Source organism: Bombus terrestris, chromosome 5, assembly GCF_910591885.1.
Source record: "Bombus terrestris chromosome 5, iyBomTerr1.2, whole genome shotgun sequence".
Lineage (NCBI taxonomy): Eukaryota > Metazoa > Arthropoda > Insecta > Hymenoptera > Apidae > Bombus > Bombus terrestris.
The window spans coordinates 4,281,957-4,305,300 of NC_063273.1; the positions used below are offsets into that span (position 1 = coordinate 4,281,957).

The 23,344-nt window shown below is 41.6% G+C and overlaps 3 protein-coding genes across 18 annotated transcripts in view; 2 read left to right on the plus strand and 1 right to left on the minus strand.

Annotated features, from left to right (window-relative positions):
• Window positions 1-8,856, plus strand: part of LOC100649574 (solute carrier family 12 member 4) — a 99,407-nt gene extending 90,551 nt beyond the window's left edge. For 5 of the 7 annotated variants that reach the window (XM_012308830.3, XM_020863129.2, XM_048405738.1 and 2 more), the window contains 8 exons: window positions 8-195; window positions 275-436; window positions 542-1,980; window positions 2,170-2,277; window positions 2,425-2,478; window positions 3,150-3,481; window positions 3,563-3,702; window positions 3,803-8,856. In XM_012308830.3, the coding sequence (XP_012164220.2) occupies window positions 8-195; window positions 275-436; window positions 542-1,980; window positions 2,170-2,277; window positions 2,425-2,478; window positions 3,150-3,481; window positions 3,563-3,702; window positions 3,803-3,894 (2,515 nt within the window). In that variant the 3' untranslated portion in view covers window positions 3,895-8,856. The remainder of the gene's footprint in view (window positions 1-7; window positions 196-274; window positions 437-541; window positions 1,981-2,169; window positions 2,278-2,424; window positions 2,479-3,149; window positions 3,482-3,562; window positions 3,703-3,802) is intronic. The other 2 variants (XM_003395668.4, XM_012308831.3) reach the window with 2 other exon arrangements.
• Window positions 8,857-9,281: 425 nt separating this feature from the next.
• LOC100649375 (PRKC apoptosis WT1 regulator protein) lies at window positions 9,282-13,566 on the plus strand. 6 transcript variants are annotated; one of them, XM_012308841.3, is made up of 10 exons: window positions 9,282-9,300; window positions 9,370-9,464; window positions 9,780-9,928; window positions 10,001-10,130; window positions 10,304-10,400; window positions 10,900-11,007; window positions 11,127-11,167; window positions 11,266-11,310; window positions 11,690-11,846; window positions 11,938-13,566. In XM_012308841.3, the coding sequence occupies exons 3-10, from the start codon at window positions 9,793-9,795 to the stop codon at window positions 12,121-12,123; spliced, it is 900 nt and encodes a 299-aa protein (XP_012164231.1). In that variant the 5' UTR covers window positions 9,282-9,300; window positions 9,370-9,464; window positions 9,780-9,792; the 3' UTR covers window positions 12,124-13,566. The 6 variants fall into 6 exon arrangements, with proteins under 6 accessions (XP_012164231.1, XP_003395715.1, XP_012164228.1 ...); XM_003395667.4 differs by lacking the exon at window positions 9,282-9,300 and adding an exon at window positions 9,580-9,687 and having other exon boundaries at window positions 9,307-9,464; XM_012308838.3 differs by lacking the exon at window positions 9,282-9,300 and adding an exon at window positions 9,580-9,678 and having other exon boundaries at window positions 9,307-9,464.
• Window positions 13,567-13,673: 107 nt separating this feature from the next.
• The window catches only part of LOC100650319 (dual specificity protein phosphatase 10), a 66,542-nt gene continuing 56,871 nt past the window's right edge, over window positions 13,674-23,344 (minus strand). For all 5 annotated transcript variants that reach the window (XM_012308844.3, XM_003395344.4, XM_012308845.3 and 2 more), the window contains 2 exons: window positions 21,832-22,224; window positions 13,674-17,487 (listed from right to left, as the gene is read on the minus strand). In XM_012308844.3, coding sequence (XP_012164234.1) covers window positions 17,174-17,487; window positions 21,832-22,224 — 707 coding nt within the window. In that variant the 3' untranslated portion in view covers window positions 13,674-17,173. The remainder of the gene's footprint in view (window positions 17,488-21,831; window positions 22,225-23,344) is intronic.

Consider the following 23,344-nt stretch of genomic DNA (forward strand, 5'->3'; position numbering starts at 1 on the left):
TCTCCAGGATGTGTATTCTTGGCAAGAGGTTGTTAAAGGATATCAATGTACTGACCGACTGCAATAAAAACGTCAGCGGAGTTCTTCATCAAATTTACTGTGGAAACAGCACTACCAAGTGTGATCCCTACTACGTGGAAAATAATGTGACTATCGTGAATGGGATTCGCGGACTGGCCAGTGGTGTATTCTTAGGTAGGCACCTTCGAACATGATCTTCCAGTGACCTGCAAATGGTGGATTATATTAAGCACATTGGTTTTACGGCGTTTAGAGAACATCTGGAACAGTTTCCAAGACGAAGGCCAACTGATCGCCTATGGAAAAGATCCCAAGGACATGGACCAAATGGCTACGTCTTCGTACAACCAGATCCAGGTCGATCTTACCACTACCTTCACCATTCTCATCGGTATCTTCTTCCCTTCGGTCACAGGCAAGTTGTAACGAAGTTTCCTATCGTTTCTAGGAATCTTGCAATATCGAAGATTGAACACCAACGTGACTAAAGCGTTTAGTCACTGTTATATATTGTTCACAGGCATCATGGCTGGTTCCAATAGATCGGGTGACCTCGCAGACGCTCAGAAATCTATTCCCATCGGCACTATTTGCGCCATTTTGACAACCTCGACAGTGTACCTGTCCAGTGTCTTGCTCTTCGCTGGTACAGTGGATAACCTTCTACTTCGAGACAAGTTTGGTCAAAGTATCGGTGGCAAACTGGTGGTAGCGAACATGGCCTGGCCCAATCAGTGGGTCATCTTGATCGGCTCCTTCTTATCCACCCTCGGTGCTGGTCTCCAATCTTTAACAGGCGCTCCGAGATTGCTTCAAGCCATCGCCAAGGACAGTATCATTCCTTTCTTGACTCCCTTCGCCACCAGCTCGAGTCGCGGAGAACCTACGAGAGCTCTGCTATTGACGATCATCATCTGTCAGTGTGGCATTCTCCTTGGCAACGTCGACTACTTGGCTCCCTTGCTATCCATGTTCTTCTTGATGTGTTACGGCTTCGTGAACCTGGCCTGCGCCCTACAGACCCTTCTCAGAACACCGAACTGGAGACCAAGATTTAAATACTACCACTGGAGTCTTTCATTCCTCGGTCTGTCCCTCTGTATCGCCATCATGTTCATGACCAGCTGGTACTATGCTTTATTGGCCATGGGAATGGCTGGGTGCATTTACAAATATATCGAATACTGTGGTGCTGAAAAGGAATGGGGTGACGGGATCCGTGGTTTGGCTCTATCCGCCGCTCGTTATTCTCTTTTAAGATTAGAAGAAGGACCACCTCATACGAAGAACTGGCGACCACAGATTCTCATCTTGGCCAAACTGACGGACGACCTGGTGCCCAAGTATCGCAAGTTATTCGCGTTTGCCAGTCAACTGAAGGCTGGTAAAGGTCTCACGATCTGCGTCAGCTGCATTGGCGGAGATTACATTCAAAACACTGGCAGGATTCTGGCTGCAAAGGTGAATCTACGCAAAACGATGGGAGAGGAAAAGGTGAAAGGATTCGTAGACGTATTGGTTGTCAGGGACGTTGTCGATGGACTTAGTTCTTTGATCCAAACGACTGGATTGGGTGGAATGAAGCCTAATACCGTGATTCTTGGCTGGCCCTATCGCTGGAAGCAGTCGCAGGAGGAAAGGAATTGGAGGGGATTCTTGCAGACCGTCAGGGCAGTCGCGGCAGCCAGGATGGCTCTTTTGGTGCCTAAAGGAATTAACTTCTTCCCTGACTCGACGGAGAAAGTGGTGGGAAATATCGATGTGTGGTGGATCGTTCACGATGGTGGTCTTCTGATGTTGTTACCGTTCCTGCTGAAGCAACATCGCACATGGAAGAATTGCAAAATGAGGATTTTCACCGTAGCACAGATGGAAGATAATTCTATTCAGATGAAGAAAGACTTGAAGAAGTTCCTATATGACTTGAGGATCGAAGCTGAGGTGGAGATCGTTGAAATGGTGAGTTGTGTTACCTCTTCTTACCTCTTCTTAATACTTTTTTGATTAGTCGTCGATAGAAAGTTCGATGGAACAAAGTTGTCTAAGTCCATCGTTCGAAAGAACCAAATACGGATGCGAATATGGCGATTCTAATTCATTATACGCGACTAATTGCTTTTATTATTCATTTAATGGTAATATTCATAGATGGATTCCGACATATCCGCGTACACGTACGAGCGAACCTTGATGATGGAGCAGAGGAACCAGATGCTGCGGGAGTTGCGGCTGAACAAGAAGGAGTCTCTAGGAGTGGTAAGTGACGAGATCGCGAAACCGATGAACAGCCATAAGCAAAAAAAAGCAATATGTATATGTAGTATAAGATCTGCCTATATGTGTATATATATTACGATTACTGATCGGTATGTGTCTGTTTGTTGCGTGCTCGTCACGGATAAGGTGCAGACATTGGTGGACTTCAACGAGGTACCCGCTGAAGAAAATTTACCTCTGGTTTGTCAGAAAATTCCCGGAGTTCCTTCGTCTGTTTATCCCCTTTATATTTGTGTCTACTATGACCAAGACACACACGAGTGTCATCCACGAATCCTCGTTCTTTCCAACTCTCGTAACAAAAAAGAAAATCACATTTCACTTTTGATCGATTTCATTCGCATTGACCAACTTACACATGTACATATGCCATACATACAAAAGCGATAATATAACGTTCGACTCGAATTAACTCACTTCCATATCGAGAAAATGAACTCTTGGAGGTGACGTAGGAATCGACGCTTCAGAATATACACGATTCCTCGCCGGTTAATCGATCGAATTATAATATTATATCTGCCTGTCTATCTCTTTTTCTCTGACTCGCAACGTTTTGATTTGGAATACTGCTGCAATGGATCCCTCCACCAGTTTGCTTTCTTGCTTCTCATGACTACGTTTTACAACCGTCTCCGGGCCTCCTGAGAACCTCCAAATGTTTCAGCTTTTGATTGGCACGTTCATAGCCCAGAATGCTTCCATTTAGCGATCGTTCATTTAGTCAGATCATTATAGAGTGCTTTGATGCTAGAGTTAGTCGTCTTTTCCGACACACTTTGACTGTCTCCTGCTACTCGGGACATGGTAGTTGGTCGCAGATTCGTTGATACTTGACTAACGTGATACAGGTACAGGCGATCGTGGACCATCACCACAATGTTGATGTGAAGATCGCCACCAAGGTGAGATTCCAGGAGCCTGGAAGCCAAAATCCGAACGCGGTGGACGAGGCGCAGGAGAAACTGGTGCAAGAGACGGAGGCGAGTAAAGAGGGAGAGCCAGGAGAAGTTAACGAAACCGGAGAGGAAGCCAAGGAGGTCAACGAGGAGGAAGCGAAATTAATTGGTGGATCACCGAAACAGGAGAACAAGGATAACACGGAAAACACGGAGAAAGAAGCAAAAGAAAACGAGGAAAAGAAAACTGATAGCCCGGAGTCTAAGAAACCTGCAATTACACCGTGAGTAATCACGATATAACGATTCGTTAAATCTAATTGATAGAGATCCTCTGTTGAAAACATGGTTGATGATGACTTCAGGGACGAGGGCAACGTAAGACGTATGCACACTTCCATCAAACTGAACGAGGTGATCGTAAAGAAGAGCAAAAACGCTCAGTTAGTCATCCTGAATCTTCCTGGACCACCAAGGGACACCTCAGTGGAACGTGAATCAAACTGTATCCTTTCTATATTTGACACTGGAATAACAGATGCTTCTTGCCTCTGTTCCTGCTCTTCCTTTTTTTTCTTTTAATTTCCTTAATGAACGCACCATAGACATGGAATTCCTAGAGGTTCTTACCGAAGGTCTGGAGAGGGTGCTGATGGTGCGTGGTGGCGGACGAGAGGTGATCACCATCTACTCGTGAACTAGACCGGCTGCAATCGAAGTAATCGCCTCGCGACAGCGGAAATCTAGTTTACTTCTGAAAGACCTAAACGACTTCATCCTACGGAACACGTTGCTCTTGTGCCATTGTCTGAGCAGTCACTTGCGTTGCGCGTTGTGAACACACATTCATACACACACACACAGTAATAACCCGGCTAACAGATCAACGACGCTGTTTCCGCGGATACGAAACCGGGCACCAACGTACCCGCTCCGAGAACGTTAGTTGTTATACGGTAAAGAAAAGAAAAGAAACTGACCCTCGACGAGAAGGCCAAAAGTGACATGCCAAAGGATAAGATAATTTCCTTCGAATGAATTTCACGCGTAAACTAGGAAACGTAGGATCTATCTTATTTTACACTCGTCCCTTTTCTCGATGAGGCTAGAGACTTTAAAATACAAAAAGTGGTTTTTATCCGTGTCACACGTGTTACACGTGCGACCACACAACAGACAGTTAGCACAGAGGGCTGCACACAGAGCATACTTCGACCTTGTCATTATACAATCGGATTCTCAAAACAGTGTTTCAAAGAGGAAAGATAGAAAAACAAAGCGGAGCGTATTTTTACGTCGCTAAGACAACGTTTCAATCTTCAATCGACGAAAACCAAGGAAATCGAAAGGGAAATACGGAAGGTCGAATCAAAGAAGAGACCGATACGTCTCGAGAATAAAGAAACAAAAGTATAATTCAGTACGATACGACTCCGACGATTATATTCCCATTTGAAACTGAAATCAAAATTTTTGGTCCGAGGCTAAGATCGAAGCATCTACGAAAACCACTGCCAGAATACTTTCTAAATGCTTCGCGTTTAACCAAAGACGCGAGAGGCTCATTTTTCTACACGCATTGTCGTTATAGAGAGTATAATAGGTATGTATAATTCTACTGCTTATAGATGAACTTAGGGTAGCCTAGGATAGCGCGGTGAAGTACGCCGACGAGCAGTAGCGCCTGCGTTTGCGCGAATATCCGCGCGCGTTTTGCGCCTACGTGGCGAAAGTTAGGACGAACGTTGCCAGCGTTGAACGATTTTATGCGGACGCAGAACTGAAAATGTATCTGAAAATGTGACACAGAGAATGTGGCAAGTCCATATCTTAATTCATGAAATAAATATTATTGAAATTATTGCCAAAAAAGTAGTAGACAATTTTTGACGTATAAAGAAAAGTACGTCACTGCCAGAAAAAAAGGAATATTCTCCAAACTGTTATTTAAGATTGTGTACAAGGATCAATGGTAACGAGATCGATGCAGAAAAAGAAGTTCAGACTTTCGGTGTGTTAGAAACAAAGTATAGTGCTAAGGTATTCTTGAAATTACTAATTTATATCACTTAACATCGATACGACGTCAGGATTCTAATAGCAATACGAGTTCACAGTTTACTTAAAATTACGAATCCGTATCACTACATCGCTATGAAACATAGATCTACTTACGATTAAAGAATTCTAACGCTAAATGTCCTAAGGAAAGTATATATATACATATATATACATTATATATATCTATATATAATATATATATATCGCGAAATCTTTTTCGAGTTATTAATTCGCATTCTTCGTATCGATATTAACACGAGGAATTAGCAATAGTAGAACTATCCATAGAGTTGAAGTTTCTTAATATACTACAAAAAAAAAAAAAAAAATATACCGCGAAAGTCTTAAGACATACTAATCTATCATAGATGATCGATGTAACATCAGTGATTGATCGATAGGACTAGAATCTAAACTTTAAATGATAAAACGGATCTATTAAATGCATCGGTAAACCTAAAACGTTAGCAATAAATTGCTAGCACAAGTACGCACAGAGCATCAATGTGAAGAAAAAATCTCTCTTTTCATTCATCGTTTTATATATAATCCATATATATATATACATATATATGTATGTATATATATGTATATATATGTATATATTTCACTGTACCAAATCTGAAAACTATTCGGCACCTCGACATTGCGTCCCCATAAAAGTTCAAACCGTAGCGTTTACTTCCAACTAGCGCCGCGAACGACAAACGGAGGAAACACGGCGAGTATTCACGCATCTCCTACCTACAGGACTGAAATTCGTTCTTTCCATTGTACTTCTCAAGCTCCTGCGCGTTGAAATCTTCGTCTAGGTTCGCGTTTACACTGTCCAAGGCCTACCGGTTCGATTCACGGCTCTAGTACGTCTATGTAAGTAAGTAAAGGGAGTGCATTCGTGCGTGCGCGTCTTACGCGTGTAACCATCACGGTGATAACCTTAAAAAGAAGAACGCGTTCACGGTATCGCCTGCATAGAGTCACAGAATGAACGAACGGTGAATGCCAAAAATAAATGAGTCACATTTTTCGCGAGGATCTTTAACCGACTTTCATCAAAGAATAGCGTGTAGCGTTGTAATCTGTCGCATTTAAGTGTCGTGTGCATGTCACATTTCATACGCGGCGCGAAATTCTGCCGTATCTCATCTTTTTAGATAGGCACTATCTATGTATATGTATATATATACATATATATATATACACATGAATATAAATATACTTATATGTACATGACGTATAGTTTATCTATAAAATAAAAGAAAGAAAAAGTTGACGAACAAATATCTTTTAAAAAAGGAGTGAAATAATCACGTTTGAGCGTGCAACTTTTACTATGCTCGTCAATACACACTATGTCTACTTAATTGAAAACCGCAGACAAATCGCGGTTCCGGATGATGTTTATCGAAACAAGAGAGTCGAGCACTCGACGAACCTTCATAATCACTTACAGTCGGCTAGGACACAATGCATGGATGTTATACGGTTCTTTTCTTCGTTCGTTACGTTTGACGCTGTACAAGTATTTTAAAGAATGAACTGAAGATTTTCGTAATCACGTAATCGGATAATGAGGAATATGATAGCGTCCTACGAGTTTTTATTTCATTAATATGAACGACATACATAATCTCACTGGTTGAATGTTGCAGCCTACTGCATCGATCTGATAATCCATAAAATCGTATTCACCAGCGAATGAATTTATTGTTAGAATGGGACCGAAATGACCGAGATTTTTTTATTGTCCATTCTTAAGCCTGAAGTAGTTTTTGAAACATTTTGTATACAGACTCAAACATAAAATCGTCAAAAGAAACATAAAAATTTAAGAAAAAATGGAACAAGCGAAATTACCAGGCCTATATCTAATGTGTAAAAGATTTAGAGAACCAAATTAGATACGTTAATTGTACGAGAGCGTCACGTATAAAAATGAAATACGTTTCTTTATCTACCTCATCGTCAACATGCGTTGGATCAAGTGAGAAAGAAAAGAAGAAGCAGTTCCAAGAACCAATAGGACTGTTTCCAATTGCGATGAAGAGAAGAAAGAAAAAGTGGATAGTCCATAGCCGATGGACGAGAAAAGACGGCGAAGGTTCGTGAGACGCTCCCTCTGTCTCTATGTATCGTCCACAATGTTGCGACATGTACTTTCTAATTTTAATACGTTACTCACTTGTCGATTACCATATATTTTATGTGTACTTGCCTATCTGATAGGCATCGGCACTGCATAGTTTATACGAAAAGTGTTGACTATGAGAAAAGTTTATCGCGAGAGTAGAGAATGGAAGTCAAAGAAGGATAATAAAAATGAAAGAGAAGGAGAATTATAAGAGAGAAAAAGGGAGATAAACGGTAAACGTGTTGTACATAGGGGTACATAGGGGTAGAGTTAAGGAGAAAGAGAAAGCGAAAGATGAAAAAGTGATTGGTATGGATCTAAGAGACATGGTTCAAATAGAAATTGAAAGAAAACAAGAGAGGAGAGAAACATCTTTTTCATAGATCAAACAGTATTGCAGTGTATTCTGCTGTCGCTTTAATATTTTACTATGTTGTATTTACTGGAAAATGCACAACTGACCATATGGACACGGACATACATATGTACACGTTACGTAAGCATAAGAAGAGAAAGAAAATATTAAGGAAGGAAGAATATATATATTATATATATGGAAAAGAAGTATATGGATATATATATAAACCTGCGAGCTTGGCATTTGTCGGAGATTTATCGTGTGTCGTTGTAGCGATGCGGTTCGTTGTGAACGGGCCCCGCGTCTGGTTTAAATCACCTCTAGGCTGTGAGATGCGAGCTAAGCAGCAGAGAAACTTGCTCGAGACCTCAATCATATGTGTCAAATCAAGCGTCAGATACTATATACATACGTATATACTTTTAAATCTTAATATCTCGTTTAAAAAAAAAGGAGAAAAAAGAAAAAAAATACACCGAATCTAGCCCTCTTAAAAAAAAAGAAACCAAAATCTACTCTCGCTCGTGGCGACACCACTTAGTTTTTTCTCCTCACATACACAACATACACACACATGCGTATACACATACATACACAAATTTAGAGTTCGAGTTACAAGAAGCGAAGAAAACAAACATTAAGAAAAAGAGAAAAAGAAGAAAAAATGTATAAAAGCGTAAGAGAGGAACTGCGTGCTTCTGGTTAACACGAAGCGGAAGTTACACGTTAGCCGTTGAAGAGCAAATGACGAAGGAAAGAAAGAATATGGAAGAGGGAAAGAGAATGCGAGATGGTGCATTATAAAATGAATATATGTATATATAGATATGCACATATACAGATTCTATACGTATGTGTATATATGTATATATGTATATAGGAAAGAAATATAAGATATATTTGTAGATACAAACACTTTAGCCATCTGATTAGCATATGTAATAGAGTCAATACTGTGAAAAAAATTACCTATAACTTTACCCCCTATACCCTTTTAGATTATAGACGACGATGAGTACTTGTAATTAACTTATGGAAGATGAAATATAATGAATGAAGAAACTATATCTGCGATCAGATCGATTCAATAAATAAACGACATACACCTATTCAGTGTTTACTATCTTTCTTGCATAAATCATTTTCCGAATCATTCCTTTCTTTCTTTTTGAAAACTTAAATTCTCTATGAGATAAAATATGTCTATTATTATCTGTTCTTGGTTTCTGAAAAATGTAAATCCCTTAATTTTTAAATACCAGCTACAAACTAAAGCTTTCGATACAATAAAATATTGTGCAACGTGTTTCTTGTTTCAAATCCTTAAAATATTCTTAAACGGTGAACTTTTTTACGTATAGTTGAGTAAAGTTTTTCAACATATTTATTTTTCTTTTCTTATCTTTCTTAACTAGTAACTTTGTACGCTTCTGTCACTATATCGCATTTAGTGAGTTTCCAAATTCTTTACCTATCTAGTGACATTTCACGTTGTAGCGATCATTACCCTAGTGACATTGAATTTACGCATTGGAGATTGTGCTTTAGCAAAGGTATATGAACGATCGATATGTCTATCTATCTTTGAACTATGTAATCGTACAGGCCATACGTGTTTATAGATGTTTCAATGGTTGACAGCTGTCAATTGCACATAGGTTGGTAGTGAGTCACGACATTGGCAGTGGAACTAGGTGAAGACTACTCACCTCGACAGGTGACTAATACCTTAAGAATTACTCTTTGTTTCCTATTGAAGTTGTGTTATCATCTTATTGCGCACGCACTTGCTCGTAGTTAATAGCGGTTCATGCCTTGTGACTTTCCCTTAGACAAACTTAATCAAGCACTCGCTTTTTGGCCTCCAAATATCGTGCTGGTCCAACATAGGTATCGCACATCATCACCTACTCTTTTGTTCAAATGTCCAGGTATTTTTTGTAAGAGCCCTTTTTTAATTCTGTTTGCGCAGTTTTTTTATAATCGCTTATCATCATCAAGTCAAGTTCAATTTTGCTACTTCATTTTCCAGCGATATAACCGGCATGGCGTCCAGCTCCGTCAGCCAGGAGGATTTTGACAATGACTTCGAGTTAACATCCAGGAGGTCTAGGATCAGAACTGCAAGGGCACGGGTTGTTCCACCCAGGGCAGGAGACTCATCTTCCATAAACTTTCAAAGTAACGTATATGTTCATTGTTTTGTTACTTTGTGCCCTACGATGCTTTATATTCAATTGGCTTTGTTTGTAGAGGGTGCACAGAATGTAGAAGAATCTCAAGGTGTATGTGACACGAGTTCGAACAGTGTGCTTCCACCTGAACATGAGAATCAACAGAATAAACCAATAATGAGGAAACAGGACAAACGAGTGACTGGTCGGTGAGTAAATAAAAGCGTGGTCGTTTAAATAAGGTATTCGTGGGAAGAAGTTTGTGCTGAGCACAAGTGTCTTCTAAATACGACTAGGTAGCTCCAGTATAGAGTTTGCGCGGTTTGTTAACAGTTTCTGGATCTGGTTCTAGTATCTTTAGTGTTGTATCCTGTTTGCATAGGCCAACGCACATAAACAAGGGAAAGCAGCAACGCGATCGACGGAAGCTTCGAGAGAAGAGACGAAGTACCGGAGTAGTACATTTGCCATCAACGGAGGTTTGTCACTGTTTCCAGTCACGTTAAGGACCCAAAATCTTAATGACTTCTCGCGGCAATATCCCGGATTTTAAAATAAGGATTTCTCTTGCACCTATACTCATTTGATAAAAATCTTCTAGTCATTTCTGTATCTTGCATGACAAATTTAGAGCTGTTTTACTTATATTCGTTACAAAGGATCCTTTGATCAATTATTCTGAATCGATACCTCAGATGAATATTTTGGTTCGTCTGCAAAAGAATTTGTTTTCCAAACGTATATTTGATGTTCTCGGTTTCTGTGGGAAATGTCTTGCGCGAATGTATCTTTCTAGAAGATCATATTAGACACACACGGAATGTATGACAAAGTAGTATTGCACTTAGAAACTGCTTACCGCGTTCTTCTAGCGTTAATTGCGTTTGGCCGCGAGCGTTAACGGATATTGGTAAAAGTTTTGTGTGCAAACCCGTTCATACTCCGCAATGTAATTTCGTTAGCCACTTAATTCTACAGAGTACAGGAGGTAGTACAGGAGAAGATGAAGAAGATCTTAGTGGCACTTGTCTTGAAACTAAACACAACACACACCACAATGAGTTCCTAGATCATGAACTCATAGAAGTAAGTGCGTGTGATTTTCATTTCTTAAAAAAGATATTTCGTTACTTATTTCGAACACGGTCAAAAGTCGATCGTTGCAAACGAGACTACCTATGTATGTCAAACTACGCATGTTTCAGGAACGGACAGCAAAAATGTTTACTCAAAGGCGAAACAAAAGGTATAAAACATTGAGATATCTTATTACGGTAGTAAACTATATATAGTGCTTTAGTGAAATTTAGTAGTCATTTGTAATAAACTGCTACTGCTTTTTAGGCATTACCGTACTTCCTACAGGTCATGTATAAATAGGCACAGTTGGTAAGTGCTACTGTACGTGACTATGTACAATTAGGCACGACCTGTACGAAGTACGGTAGAGCTAGTAGATTCTTTTAAAAACGAGCCTGCGTATTGTAACGAGTACCGTAAGTCCTTTGTATACCTTTTTTACAACGATCTAGAAATAATAAGAATCGCGTAATGTCTCATTGATCTCATACTAATCGTATTTCATGTTACACTAAAGCGTCAACTAATTAACTCGAAAACAGTGCAAATATAGGGTAAACGAGATATATAATTGCCATCAAACATTACGATATTAAGGGTCGTGCCTAATATAATATCATAGACAGTCCGATACCGTGTATAACCATGTACGTTCACTAATATATCAAAATTACCCATTTAATTTTAGCCACTCCGATTTAGAGGCAGATGACGAGGAATTCGATTCCTTGAATCAGTCTGATAGTGTCAATCAATCAGATCATGGAAATCACGAGCCACAAGCATCCGTAAACACCATCAATCAACCAAGACTGTCTACGCCAACAGGAGATAATCCACACGAAGTATTCTTTTTTTTTTTATTGGAATATTTCATCTAACAAATAAAACGAAACAATTCACAAACTCGTACAATATTCTGTTTAAAACTTTCAGTTGATAGAACGAGCGCAAGAAGAAAATAGAAGGTTGCTGTCCCTCCTGGAGGATCGGGATCATAAGATAATGGCCCTTGAAGCTCGGCTGCTTCAACAGCAACACGAAATGACCATAGAAAGGGAACGGCTTCGTGAGGAGAATGCCGCGTTAATTCGTGCTATGGCAGCCCTGGCGAGTAATTAACTCTGCTATTCGCGAAACAGTCCGATCTATCAATTCTATAGCCGATTCTCAAGAACTTGCGGATCACCAATTAAGAAAAGCTATATATATATATGTATATATGTATATATACACACATATACATATACATATATGCCGATAGCTTGTAAGTAATTGTGAATTTACTTGTTAATAATAGCTGAGAAGATTGCGAAGCGATTTTAAAAAGAGAAACGATTATCTGTTACTGATTTACGCTGTTAAAAAATCAGGGTAAGTTACGCAGTATAAACATAAAATCGCAGTATCAACTATAATCATTCTTGCAACAAGCAATAGATCGTCGAGTACGAACAAGTAATTATATTTATCCGCTTCACTGGTAATGCTTCATTTACGGGAATTTTTCTTTCGTAGCAGAAAGAGACAAGCTATTATTTTGTGCGTTCGCATAGAATCGATATCTAATCTTGAACGATAAGTTCGAGCAAATATGTTTTTTCGCGATGTAACAACCCAACGGAATAAAAGGTGCTCCGATCTGTTATGTCGTTGGTTTTAAAGCAGAGAATGTGCAAAGTAAATATTGGAAAGTTTATGTCTGAAAATACCTAAGACTCTTAGAGTATCGTTTTTGCGTAGTATTTATTATAACTTGAATTATACGTTGTCTGTTTTATACTCGAATGGATCTATTGGTAACGTAGTTACTCCACGTAAGACTTTTTACCTATGAAAAATGTTTGCTTCGTCGCGCAATTATATTGGCGTAACGGTAGTACAAGGGCGTAATACAAACCTCTATAAAATTAGGCGCGATCTGTGCAGAACGTGTAAATAAAACAGCACAAAGCTGGCAATTCCTTATCGATTACCTATGCATTTAATTCGAAGAAACGATAGGTTTTTCGCATTTCCAGCTATCAATAGAACGAAACATAACGAACAGGGGTATGAGAAAACGAAGAAGCAGCAAACAAGTTCAGTATGACCCCTAAAAATTGCTATTGCTATTGCTATTATTACTAGCTATACCGTTACAACCTAATATTTACATACCTACAGCGAAACGTAACTATATAATATTTAGAAAGCAGGAGACTGAGAATGCGAGTACATTGTGCATGTGAGCGAACAGAATCGAGAGAAAGTAATAAGATCGAATTTGTATTTACGCACTTCATCGTGTGCACAATCATATTTTTCTCTGTCAAGACGCCGTACCGAATAACAAGGAAAAAGAAAACAACACGAAGAGAACGTGTTTGCTTATTAAGTTTATCGTGCATATTTTCCAATTTGTTTCGGTAGTCGATTGGAATATTATTTTGATTCCTTCTTGAAAATGCATGTAGAGAAGAATACTCGGTCTAAGAAGATTAACCGATTCCATCGCGAGAATTTGGAAACTTTATTATATTCGAAATTCGATATTTTCTGTCTAAATAAACATTTTCTTAATAACTGTATCTTTTATATCACATCTGTCCACTATAGATAGAATCCTGCTGCTCTTCCATTCTTTTGTTATTCAATTGTTTTATGTACTAAAAGAACACCTCGATAAAGCGTGCGGTTTATACTTTTATTCATAAAATAACTAAATTTTGATATGATACAATAGTTGTCCTCGCGTATCCACAATTACTTTACGCTATATTTATATAACTGTACATTGAAAAACAAAAAAGGTATCCGATCGTACAGCGACGTTTCCGCAAAAAAATTGTCAACTCGGTGCAGCATCTACTAAACCATCCCAAGAAATGTGTGTACGCGAACCTCAACACGTTTATACTGATGCAGAAGGACACGAGTAATAAAAGAGTAAATCGATCTACGATAAATCGTTATTGTTAAGGACTCGGTTCTCGCGCAAAATAGAACTGGATAAGCAAAGGTCCAAATTATGAGCGGCAAGATGGTGTTAGGAACTTGTTCGACCGCCTGACATTAGTTACTACTAGTAGTTCTATCTTTCAAGCTATCTTAATTGCAATAGAGTGGTGTAATGTGACAAGGCCGCCTAGCAACCTTACGACTCTCTGCTTTTACCAGTTCCAGTACAAAATTGCACCGAGCATTATTTTTATCATCACACGACAACTATGGCTATTTATCGTAAATCGACATACATTTTATTGTCAAAGTTCTTCCACAATCTAGTAAACATTACATATGTATCGTACATTCTCATGACGCAACAGGTACTACGGCCGTAGCTTTCTGCTTCTCTCTTTCTACCGAATAGAACTCTCTTTTTATTTATTACATGACGTTGATCGGTCTCTCTCTCTCCTTTCTATGCGAATCCCTTCGTGATCGCTCGTGTGTCTTTGCTCGGTGAATATTTACAATATTATTCGCTAATGCTTTTTACAAGTTCTACATGAAGCCTAACGGCGCCCAACTATTATAAGAGATGCGAACAGAAATTGTTCCCTTCGAATGTGACATCGTTCTTCGCGATCTACAAGAAACGGAAAAAAAAGGAAAAGAAAAAAGGAAAAAATACAAGGCGACATTTCTTTGATATGTACCGTTTCCTCGAGAGAACTTGAAGGAACTTGCTCTGCCTCGTTATGCTATACATACACACACACATATACATATATAATATATCGATATAACGTGAACATATATGTATGACGCGAACCTATATATTTTACTTTTCACGCACAGCAGGTCTCTATTTCTCTTGTCGAGCTTTTATTGTCAACAGTTTGAGTCTCTCTAACGTAGAAAGGCATATCGGTTAAGCGACTTTTTTTTTGAACAGCTGCTCGGTTTGATTTAACAGCGGCGATTGTCGTGTCGTACAGTTATTTTGTACACGTTTCGTATATTTTACTTCTTTACGTTTAATCAACGTCCTATGTAGGCCGTTGCTCGAGGTATTTCGACGATTAAAGCGAACTGCGCGCACGATTGTTTTAGTTTCCCGGTGATTACGCCGAATGATCGATATTGACTGTCGTCGATTCTTGAGAAGGAAATGAGAATCGCCCGTTGCGATTTAAGACAGAAGCGATTAGAGGTTAAGATACACACGCGTCTCGGACGACGCGTGCCACGCGAGGAAATACGCTTTTCCTTTCTCATAATACTTTTACCGCTAACACAGACCAAGTTCTTAGTCGAGAAATTTCACTTCGTGCGGCACAATTCGCCTGGGACTGCACGCACATCGATATCAAATAATCTTCGAATACAACGATCCTATCCGATTAAAATGAAATACGATCGCTTGAACCGCCAACAACATCCGTTTAATCCATTTCTAACTTCTGTCGTTATTTAGATTAGCGATTCGTTGGAAATGTTCGTGTCGCGCAACAAGTAATTCGACGAATCTCGACGAAAGAGCAAAATGGAGGAATTTTCGAGCGATACATATTATTTGAATTCGATGTTTGTTCAGCGAGCAGAACCGTCTAAAGTATCTTCGATCCGCGCGTCGTCGTGCGTTAACGTTTACTTGTTATGTACAAAATCGAGAAATGCTAATAATTTTGGTTACTACGTAAAACTTCAACTGGAAGGTTGAAACTCGTCGAATCCGAACTAAAAATCCGTGTGTGGCATCTTAATTACGCTTTTAAAATCGCATGTTTGTCTCTCGAGTTGTCGACGTCGTTCTTATATTATCTTAATTAGTTGGCGGGGGATATTTGAACTTTCTCCCTCTCTCTCGCTCTCTCTTTCGCACCTTACATATCATCAACATCATCATTATCATAATTATCATCAGTTACATCCCAACAAACGACTAGATCACGATGGTTGGATCTCAACCAGATCCTTAAATGCTACGGAGCTCGTGGTTAAGCTAATTTCGATTAACGATATATTATTTTATCAAATATAAACCACTTCGCTATCGAATAAAGTAATATTACGAATACAGAGATACAAATAGGCAAAAGGCAAAAACGCAAACATAGTTATTATTGATCTCAATTGACGTACATTCATCCCACCTTTTTAACTGTTCCTTTACGCACGCGCGTCTGTCTCTCCATGGCAAAGAGATAATTCCGCAAGATAGCCCGGACGCAATTGCTCGATGCTTCTTCGATAGAATTGAACGCAACACACCCGAAAAGAGAAGGATCGCGGCCAATTAAATTAAACGAGAAGACTTCACATTTAAAAAGAAAAAAGAAAAAAAAAGGAAAAAGAAACAAAAAGATAAAATCAAGTTTCATAAATTACAAACGCGTAGATCTTTCCAAGAAAAGTGGAATATCGTGTATCATCGTGTTAAAATCAAATGTACATACTCTAGCTACTGCAATCGACTACGCAAGAAACAAAAAAAAAAAAAAAAAAATATTCGCGACGATTTCCTCCGACGAACGCGCTTCTTACCACGTATATATTTTGTACCAATAAAAACTACGGAACACTGTCGCGTAAGTACACCGTCTCTTTTCTCACGACGCGACGATTGCACAAAGCTTCCTCTATATTTTTCTCTTCTTTCACGCATAAATAACTCGTAACGCGGACGAGCTCGCGTCGTTGACAAACGTATACGGTAAGAAACTCGTTCATTAGGCGTACACAAAGTTGGTCCTCCGGTTTCAGAATAGAGGGCGACGCGTACACGACGCCGCCAATCTTTTTACTTTCGTTTCGCATCTTCCTTCGCCATTCGAAAGTCAACAACGCGTTCTCTCTTTCTTTCTCTATCTCTCTCTCTCTCTCTCTCTCTGTTTTAGAACCACTTCATTTTTCAGCAAATAAGTTACTCGATAATAGACATAAAGTGTCTCTCTGTAAATCAGCCTTTCCCGTTTCTAGGGCCGATCGCCAAGGCACGTGTAGCAAGGTATGCTATCCGAGTTCTTCGCACGTGTGTGTGAAACAGGAAGAACGATGACTCCGGTTCGTTTAACGGATATACGTGTACGATATGTGTAGAGTGTGTCTTTCGACCGCGTCCTTGGGTGCGAAACGTAAAGCAGCCTCGCAATCCGCGCGTGGGCTCTTTTCTTCTTTCTCCGCAGGAACCCGATCGTTACACCAGAGAATCTCGGGTGATGCTCGCCTGATGATTTCGCTCAGCTCAGACGCTGCAACCGGAAGTAACTTCCTCGCTGTTCTGTTGGTGAGACCAACGACACTGGTGACAACTCTTCGGTTCTTCCGGGGCTGCAGCCACCCCACCGGACGCCCTTAAACCCTGTTCGAGCTCCAACAATTGTCCCATAAAGTTCAGATTAGGGCTAATGATAGGTCGCGCATTCTTCACAAGCTTGTACGCCTCCACCATAGACAAACCCTTGTGCCGCATTATGTACGCGATGGCGATCGTAGCACTGCGCGACACTCCCGCTTGACAGTGCACTAACACGCTGCTTCCGGCTTTCCGTGCTTCCTCTGTAAGGGAGAAATAAAGGTACGGTTATTCTCAAGTATTTTTCCAGGGTCTCAAGGTCGTTCGTAATAATTAGATCGGATAAGCAAGTATTAAAATGTAATTCGAATTGGCTGCTACGTTGTTGTCAAACGTACAGCGTCGTCTCGACGAAAATGCTCTCGAGTTACTTTTCACGTGTCTTCGTAAATCGTGAAACACACCATGTGTAAGCAATTTTATTTCTTTTCGTACGTAATGAACAACATTTAGATGTTGGAAAGCTGTTAAAATTCTCTGCTAGTTAGTCTTCCTCTCTACTTTTGCTAAATCAACGAATTTATACGACTAGTGAAACGATTCAACGAAAGATGAAGTGGTGACATCCAACGACAATAGGGCGATTCTATTCTGACCCTACTTGTTTCGAGAAAGAGAAACGGGCCCAGAATCCGAGGGTCATCGACGCGCGCCAGTCTACGTCGTTCGGAATTTCTAGGAAGCGGTTTACGAGCGGAGAGCAATGGTCCATCGGAGGCCGCGTCGAACGACTCGGGGATCGCATCGTTGTAAAACATCCGAACAAAACCAGCCGTGTAACCCAAACAGGCGATTCGGTTACGTAATGCGGGCAACGCTATCGTATCGCCAATGAGTCATGGCGACGCGCGCCCGTATCTTACGTGACGTACTAGTCGACGTTGCTGCCATCGGTTGGAGGGAAGAAGAGAGAGCATGAGAGTTGCCACAAGTGCACGTGCGCAGGCACGAGGATTTCGCGACATCTATACGGAAGAACGGTCTCGTGGCATTTAATCTTTTTCCTTTTCGAAGAATTCTTCGCAGATTTCCATTTAGCGGACAGATGTTTTACACGTAGAAACTCGACCAGAGTTAAAGGGCTACGCGAAACGTAATCAGATCGATTCTAACCAAATAGTAAGCAAGTAGAATATGAAGTAAACGATCGTTGAGAATTATTGCGTTCCAAATATCATCGTTCCGAGCTAACGGGTTCGTGACACGAATGGGGCTAACTGTTAGTACCGATATTCTATCCGAATAGAGTGTTCGTGAAACGAGTAAGACAGATTCTGTGCAGAATCGCCACGATCGTTCTCGTGGCCAAACCAACAATTCGTAGATTAAAAAAATAAAATTCCACCTATCGTTGGAACAAATTACCGGAGACAAACGACATGATGTATCAGCAAGTAGGTGTCGTTTTGAGAAACAGCCGAAAAACATTCCCCAAGGCCGCGGTTAATCGCTAATCCAGACCTCTAAACGGCGATAAGCAGCGCGACTAATCTTATCTGGATACGCATGGAGGGTCGCGTAACAGAAGTAGTTTAGGCAAGCGTTAGTGGAGACACGGGGGTGCATCGGCCCCTAAACGTTACGGATGTGCGCTCGTGTGCGCCTGCAGCGTGTAGACCGTAGACTCGCGGCTGGCATCTGCTATGAGTCACGGCTGACGAATGGCCGGACAGAGACGGAGAAAGCGGCAGAAAATCGGTGTGGCAAAGTGGGGGATTGCGAGAAGGGAGAGTTATAGATAAAGGGAGAAAAACGAGAGTGCGGAAGGAAGGAAAAAGGAGGGAGGAGACCGAAAAATGGAAGATCTCGGGGACGTACAGATCTCAAAGAAAAAACAAAAGGGCTAAAGTCGTCGAAGGGAGTTTAGGTAAAAAAAATAGGGTGAAAATTAGTTGGAAAACGGAGAGGGAACCGTATTTTGGTAACAGAAGGCGCGTGTGTACATAGTGACGGAAAGCCACGACACCTGCCGCGATGTCGAGAATGATACCAGGTTCCGGGAAATCCGGCGTTCTTGTTGCCTTTGCTCTATTTGCTTTCTCCCCTAAAACGACCCGGCTATAATTAACGGCGGAGGTATCGCGTTCCGCGAACAGCTAAATTGTGCGTGTTTTCTGCGCAATCCTAAGCGATCAAATGTTAGGAAATTCTACTGAAACGTACGCAGCGAATTTCAACCGTAATTTTAATGCTTTTCGTTACACCGGTAACCTTATTTGATTGTTGATCGTCAATTTTTCTTGTTTAAAAGATCTACAGTTCGCTTGTAATCGATTGGTCCGCGCAACAACACCGTCCCCGCCATAATTCGCTTCTATCTACTTTTCTATGCTGCGCACTTAAAAACCATGAAATGACAAACGAATTTCGAAGAACAAGAGAACAAGACCAAAGAGAACAAACCAATCACGTCATTGGATGTCGAATTAATTAAAAAGCATCTGTAATGAACGTAAGCTCTTAAAGTGTCCGTAGATTCACGTAGGCCAAAGAACACGCCTGTGCAAGTCACGAAGGTAAAATTTCCAACGGAGCACGTCATCGTGTCACGCTCGTTTTTCCCTCGTCAGAACGGCGCAGTTTGGTGTAACGGAAACAGGGTGTAACCAGCCGTTTCCGGTGGACCATTCACCGTGTGCGAAGACTAGAAGACGAAAGGCTTCCATTCATGAAACCATGAGTCACTGGCGCGCGCGCGTGTGCAAACGCTCCAACGAATGCACACCCGTGAATCCCCTTCATGGTGCCCCAGTGTCGGCCTTTCGTCTCCCGTGTGTTTATTGCACCACATTCTGCTCCATGCGCGTGAACGTGATGAGGAGCGCGCGCGTTTGTGTATGTACGTACGTGTATGTGTGTCAGCGCGCGCGCGACAGGGCTCGCAAAGAGGGTCCTACCGAATGCGCAACTGGTGGAATGCTGTACCTGGCCAACCGACCAACACCGTAGGGACTGTTGCGTGAAACGAAGGGCACTTTGGTGCGTTGACCGTTAAGCCGCCTCTTCGACGATGGAGGACAAACAAAGTTGCGTTGATTCGAACCCTTACTAGAATCGATTTCGATTCATTTCCAATGTTTGGCAATTTGTCACACGTTAACGAATCGTCGATGGATAGCTAACGTCGATTAGAGTTTTGGAGAGAAGCAGAGGTGGTACCGATGTTGTCGAATATGAAGTTAAATCCGAGTTAAATTAGGATTTTCGATACAGCGAATAATTAATAAGCTTGAACAGTAAGCGTGTAATTGCAGGCAACGGGCAGGACAATGCTCAATTTTATGGCTTCTTGCGCGTTCTAACTACGTTATTGCGACTATAATCTTAATTTATTCTTTGGTTTGAGTAGGAGCTGCAGGGCAAGCGGCGTTATACGATATTTCCTTCGGTTGGGTTTGCTCTACGATTCGAAATACGCAGCCAGGTTAGATGGAAAGTTTAACTGGTGCCCGTTCACAAAGGATCGCAGCCCTTGGTTCACACTGGCCATGAGGGGAAATAAAATCCGGACCGGTAGAAGGTTCTTCTCTTCGTTTGCCACGGTCCAAGAAGGTCGCTCTATCGTTCAACTTTTTGTCATCTGAACCATCGATTTCTATATCCCTGTTTTAAGCGCATTTGCTCTATACCCTGTAGTCTCACGATCTGCTTGAACAACGAAGAATACGTACTAACTATCGCCTCTTTCAAATTACTATATCTTTCGAAGCTACTTCTACTGATAGATCCAGACTGAATTGGCGCAGATACAAATGGTAACGACGATCATTGCCCGAGGACACACCCAGTCAGCCGAAAGAATTACTCATCGACAGAGTCCAACATCTCCTCTTTGTGAACGCCCTGCTCGTCGTCGCTCTGTTCGACTCTCACGGTGAATTAAACGCAGCTTCCTCGAATGTTACGTTCCAACGAGCCGACATATCGCATCGCCGATGCAATTAGACCAATTTACCCTAACCGGTGATCCTCGTATTTTCGTTGAATCACACGCAACAGGTTCGAGAGCGTCAATGGAGCTGCCACGTTCATTCGTCCAATGTCAACACGCAGTTGCAAACTACTTGTGCGTCACCTATACGAATGGTGCTCCGGTTTAATGAATAGAGGCTCGTTTCATTGATCGCGTAGCTGAATCAACAAACTTTTTTTCCATCCATATATCGTGAACGTAAAGGAAACATTCCAGCAGCTCGCAGATTTTCAAAAGATCGTCGTACCATCGTTGTCGGTAAACCGACTTACTACGAGCAGCAATACTCGTCACACGGTTCGTGAGTGCTCCAAGAATGTTGATTCCATGGAGGCGGGGTACACCGTTACTCGAGGAGTCCACTCGGAACGTTTTCTCTAATAGGCATCCCCGAGCCATTAGAAAGCAATAGGACTCGATCAAACGAGAAACGTTCTCAGAATTATCTAGAATCTGTTCGTTCGTACACCCGTTCCATCGTTGTTATCTAAAGTCCAGCGCGCCGCTATTATCGACGGTAGGTAAATTCCGGCTGTTTCCTTCGTATCGTATCGTATCGAGAGTGGACACTCACCGATGAAGTCGAACGCCTCTTCGAAGTACTGTTTAAGGTTCTGATGGCCAGAATCCGAGGCAGGGATTTGTCTGTACGTGATACCCCTCTCCTCGTGATATCCAGGTAGCTGTGAAGTGACATTGAGCACCCTGGTGGCGCCTAATGCGCGAAGGAGTTGTAAATCGGCCGCATCCCGGCCATTTCCAAGATAGAGGAACGGGAGAACCCTGGAGGCTGGATGACTATCGATATCCGCCGGTTGGGGAGTCGGTGGCCCGGATAGACTTAATACCGGACAACCTGGTCCTGGACTGGAACAACCGGCGACCGTTGATGGGCCAGCTGCGACAGTTGGTAGAAGCGTGTCCTCGCAGAGATCCCTGTGCCGCCTATGGAACTCCTTGTGTCCACCTGAAAGTAATCAAAAGGGGTCCGTGTTAGAATGCAGCAGCTTTTGATTTTTAGGCGTGCAGAGCTGGCTGGAAACCTAACGAGACATCAGGGGCGTGGGAACTGGTCTCGAGGGAAGCATCGAGTTACTTTGAAAATACCGATACAGGGACCAGGAGCAGATGGTGCTCGTTCGATCCAGTGATCTTTGTCTATAGTTTAGCCACGTATCCTATTTATGGTATTTAACTCTCTGTGGGGAAGCATACTTTTTCGCGCTCTACAAACCCTCCTCGTTTACGTCCAAGTCCCATACTTTTAACGTTATTCAGAAAATCCTGGGAAACATCGGAGATGTTACGTGTCCTATAACCGCGTTTTTTTCTCTCATTTGGCCGTCGGTACAACGCAGTGATTCAGTCGTGCCGAATCGTATCCTAGAACTGTGTACACAGCAATTTCTCGAGAAACGCGACGAGCTAATAAACGGTTCTCGTAGCAAGTTCGCCATACTTCCGTGTACTGTATCTAAACCTGTACCCTGGTTCGCCGCTAACGACGAGAACATCTCTCGGGTGCCTCGAGGGCATTTCTCGATAAATTTAGCACGTTTTCAAAAGCCTAAGAAAGAATCTAGTATCTCTTAATCCGGTATGGTTCGTGTGGTTCTGGAAGCCCTATCGAAGTTGCATTATGAATCTCGGATCTTGAGAGTCTTCCAGTCTTAAGAAACGCGGGCTCGAACGATGCACCGGGGTGCTAAAGAGATTCCGAATACCTAATATACCCCCGGAAATTATTAAACGCGACAAATTTCTTTGGAATTTTCTTCGAAATGCCTTTACGCAAGATTCCCGTCATATTTATCATTTACCGATTTACTGTAGGAAACTTCAAGGATCCGTAGAATCTAGCAGACCCTGAGTCGATTAACGCGAAATATCCTGCTGAGCGACGCGTCTGGAAAGCGGAGTAGACGGACGTTGAAATGCAGAGGAGGAAATGAGATAGGAAAGAGGAACCGCGAATAAACGGCTGAGGTAAAAATAAAGGAACGTCAGACGCAGAACATCGAAGGGGGAGAAGGAAGAAATGTGGGCTAAAAGTGTCTTCCTCTCCTGACCTGCAGCTCGCAAGGCCT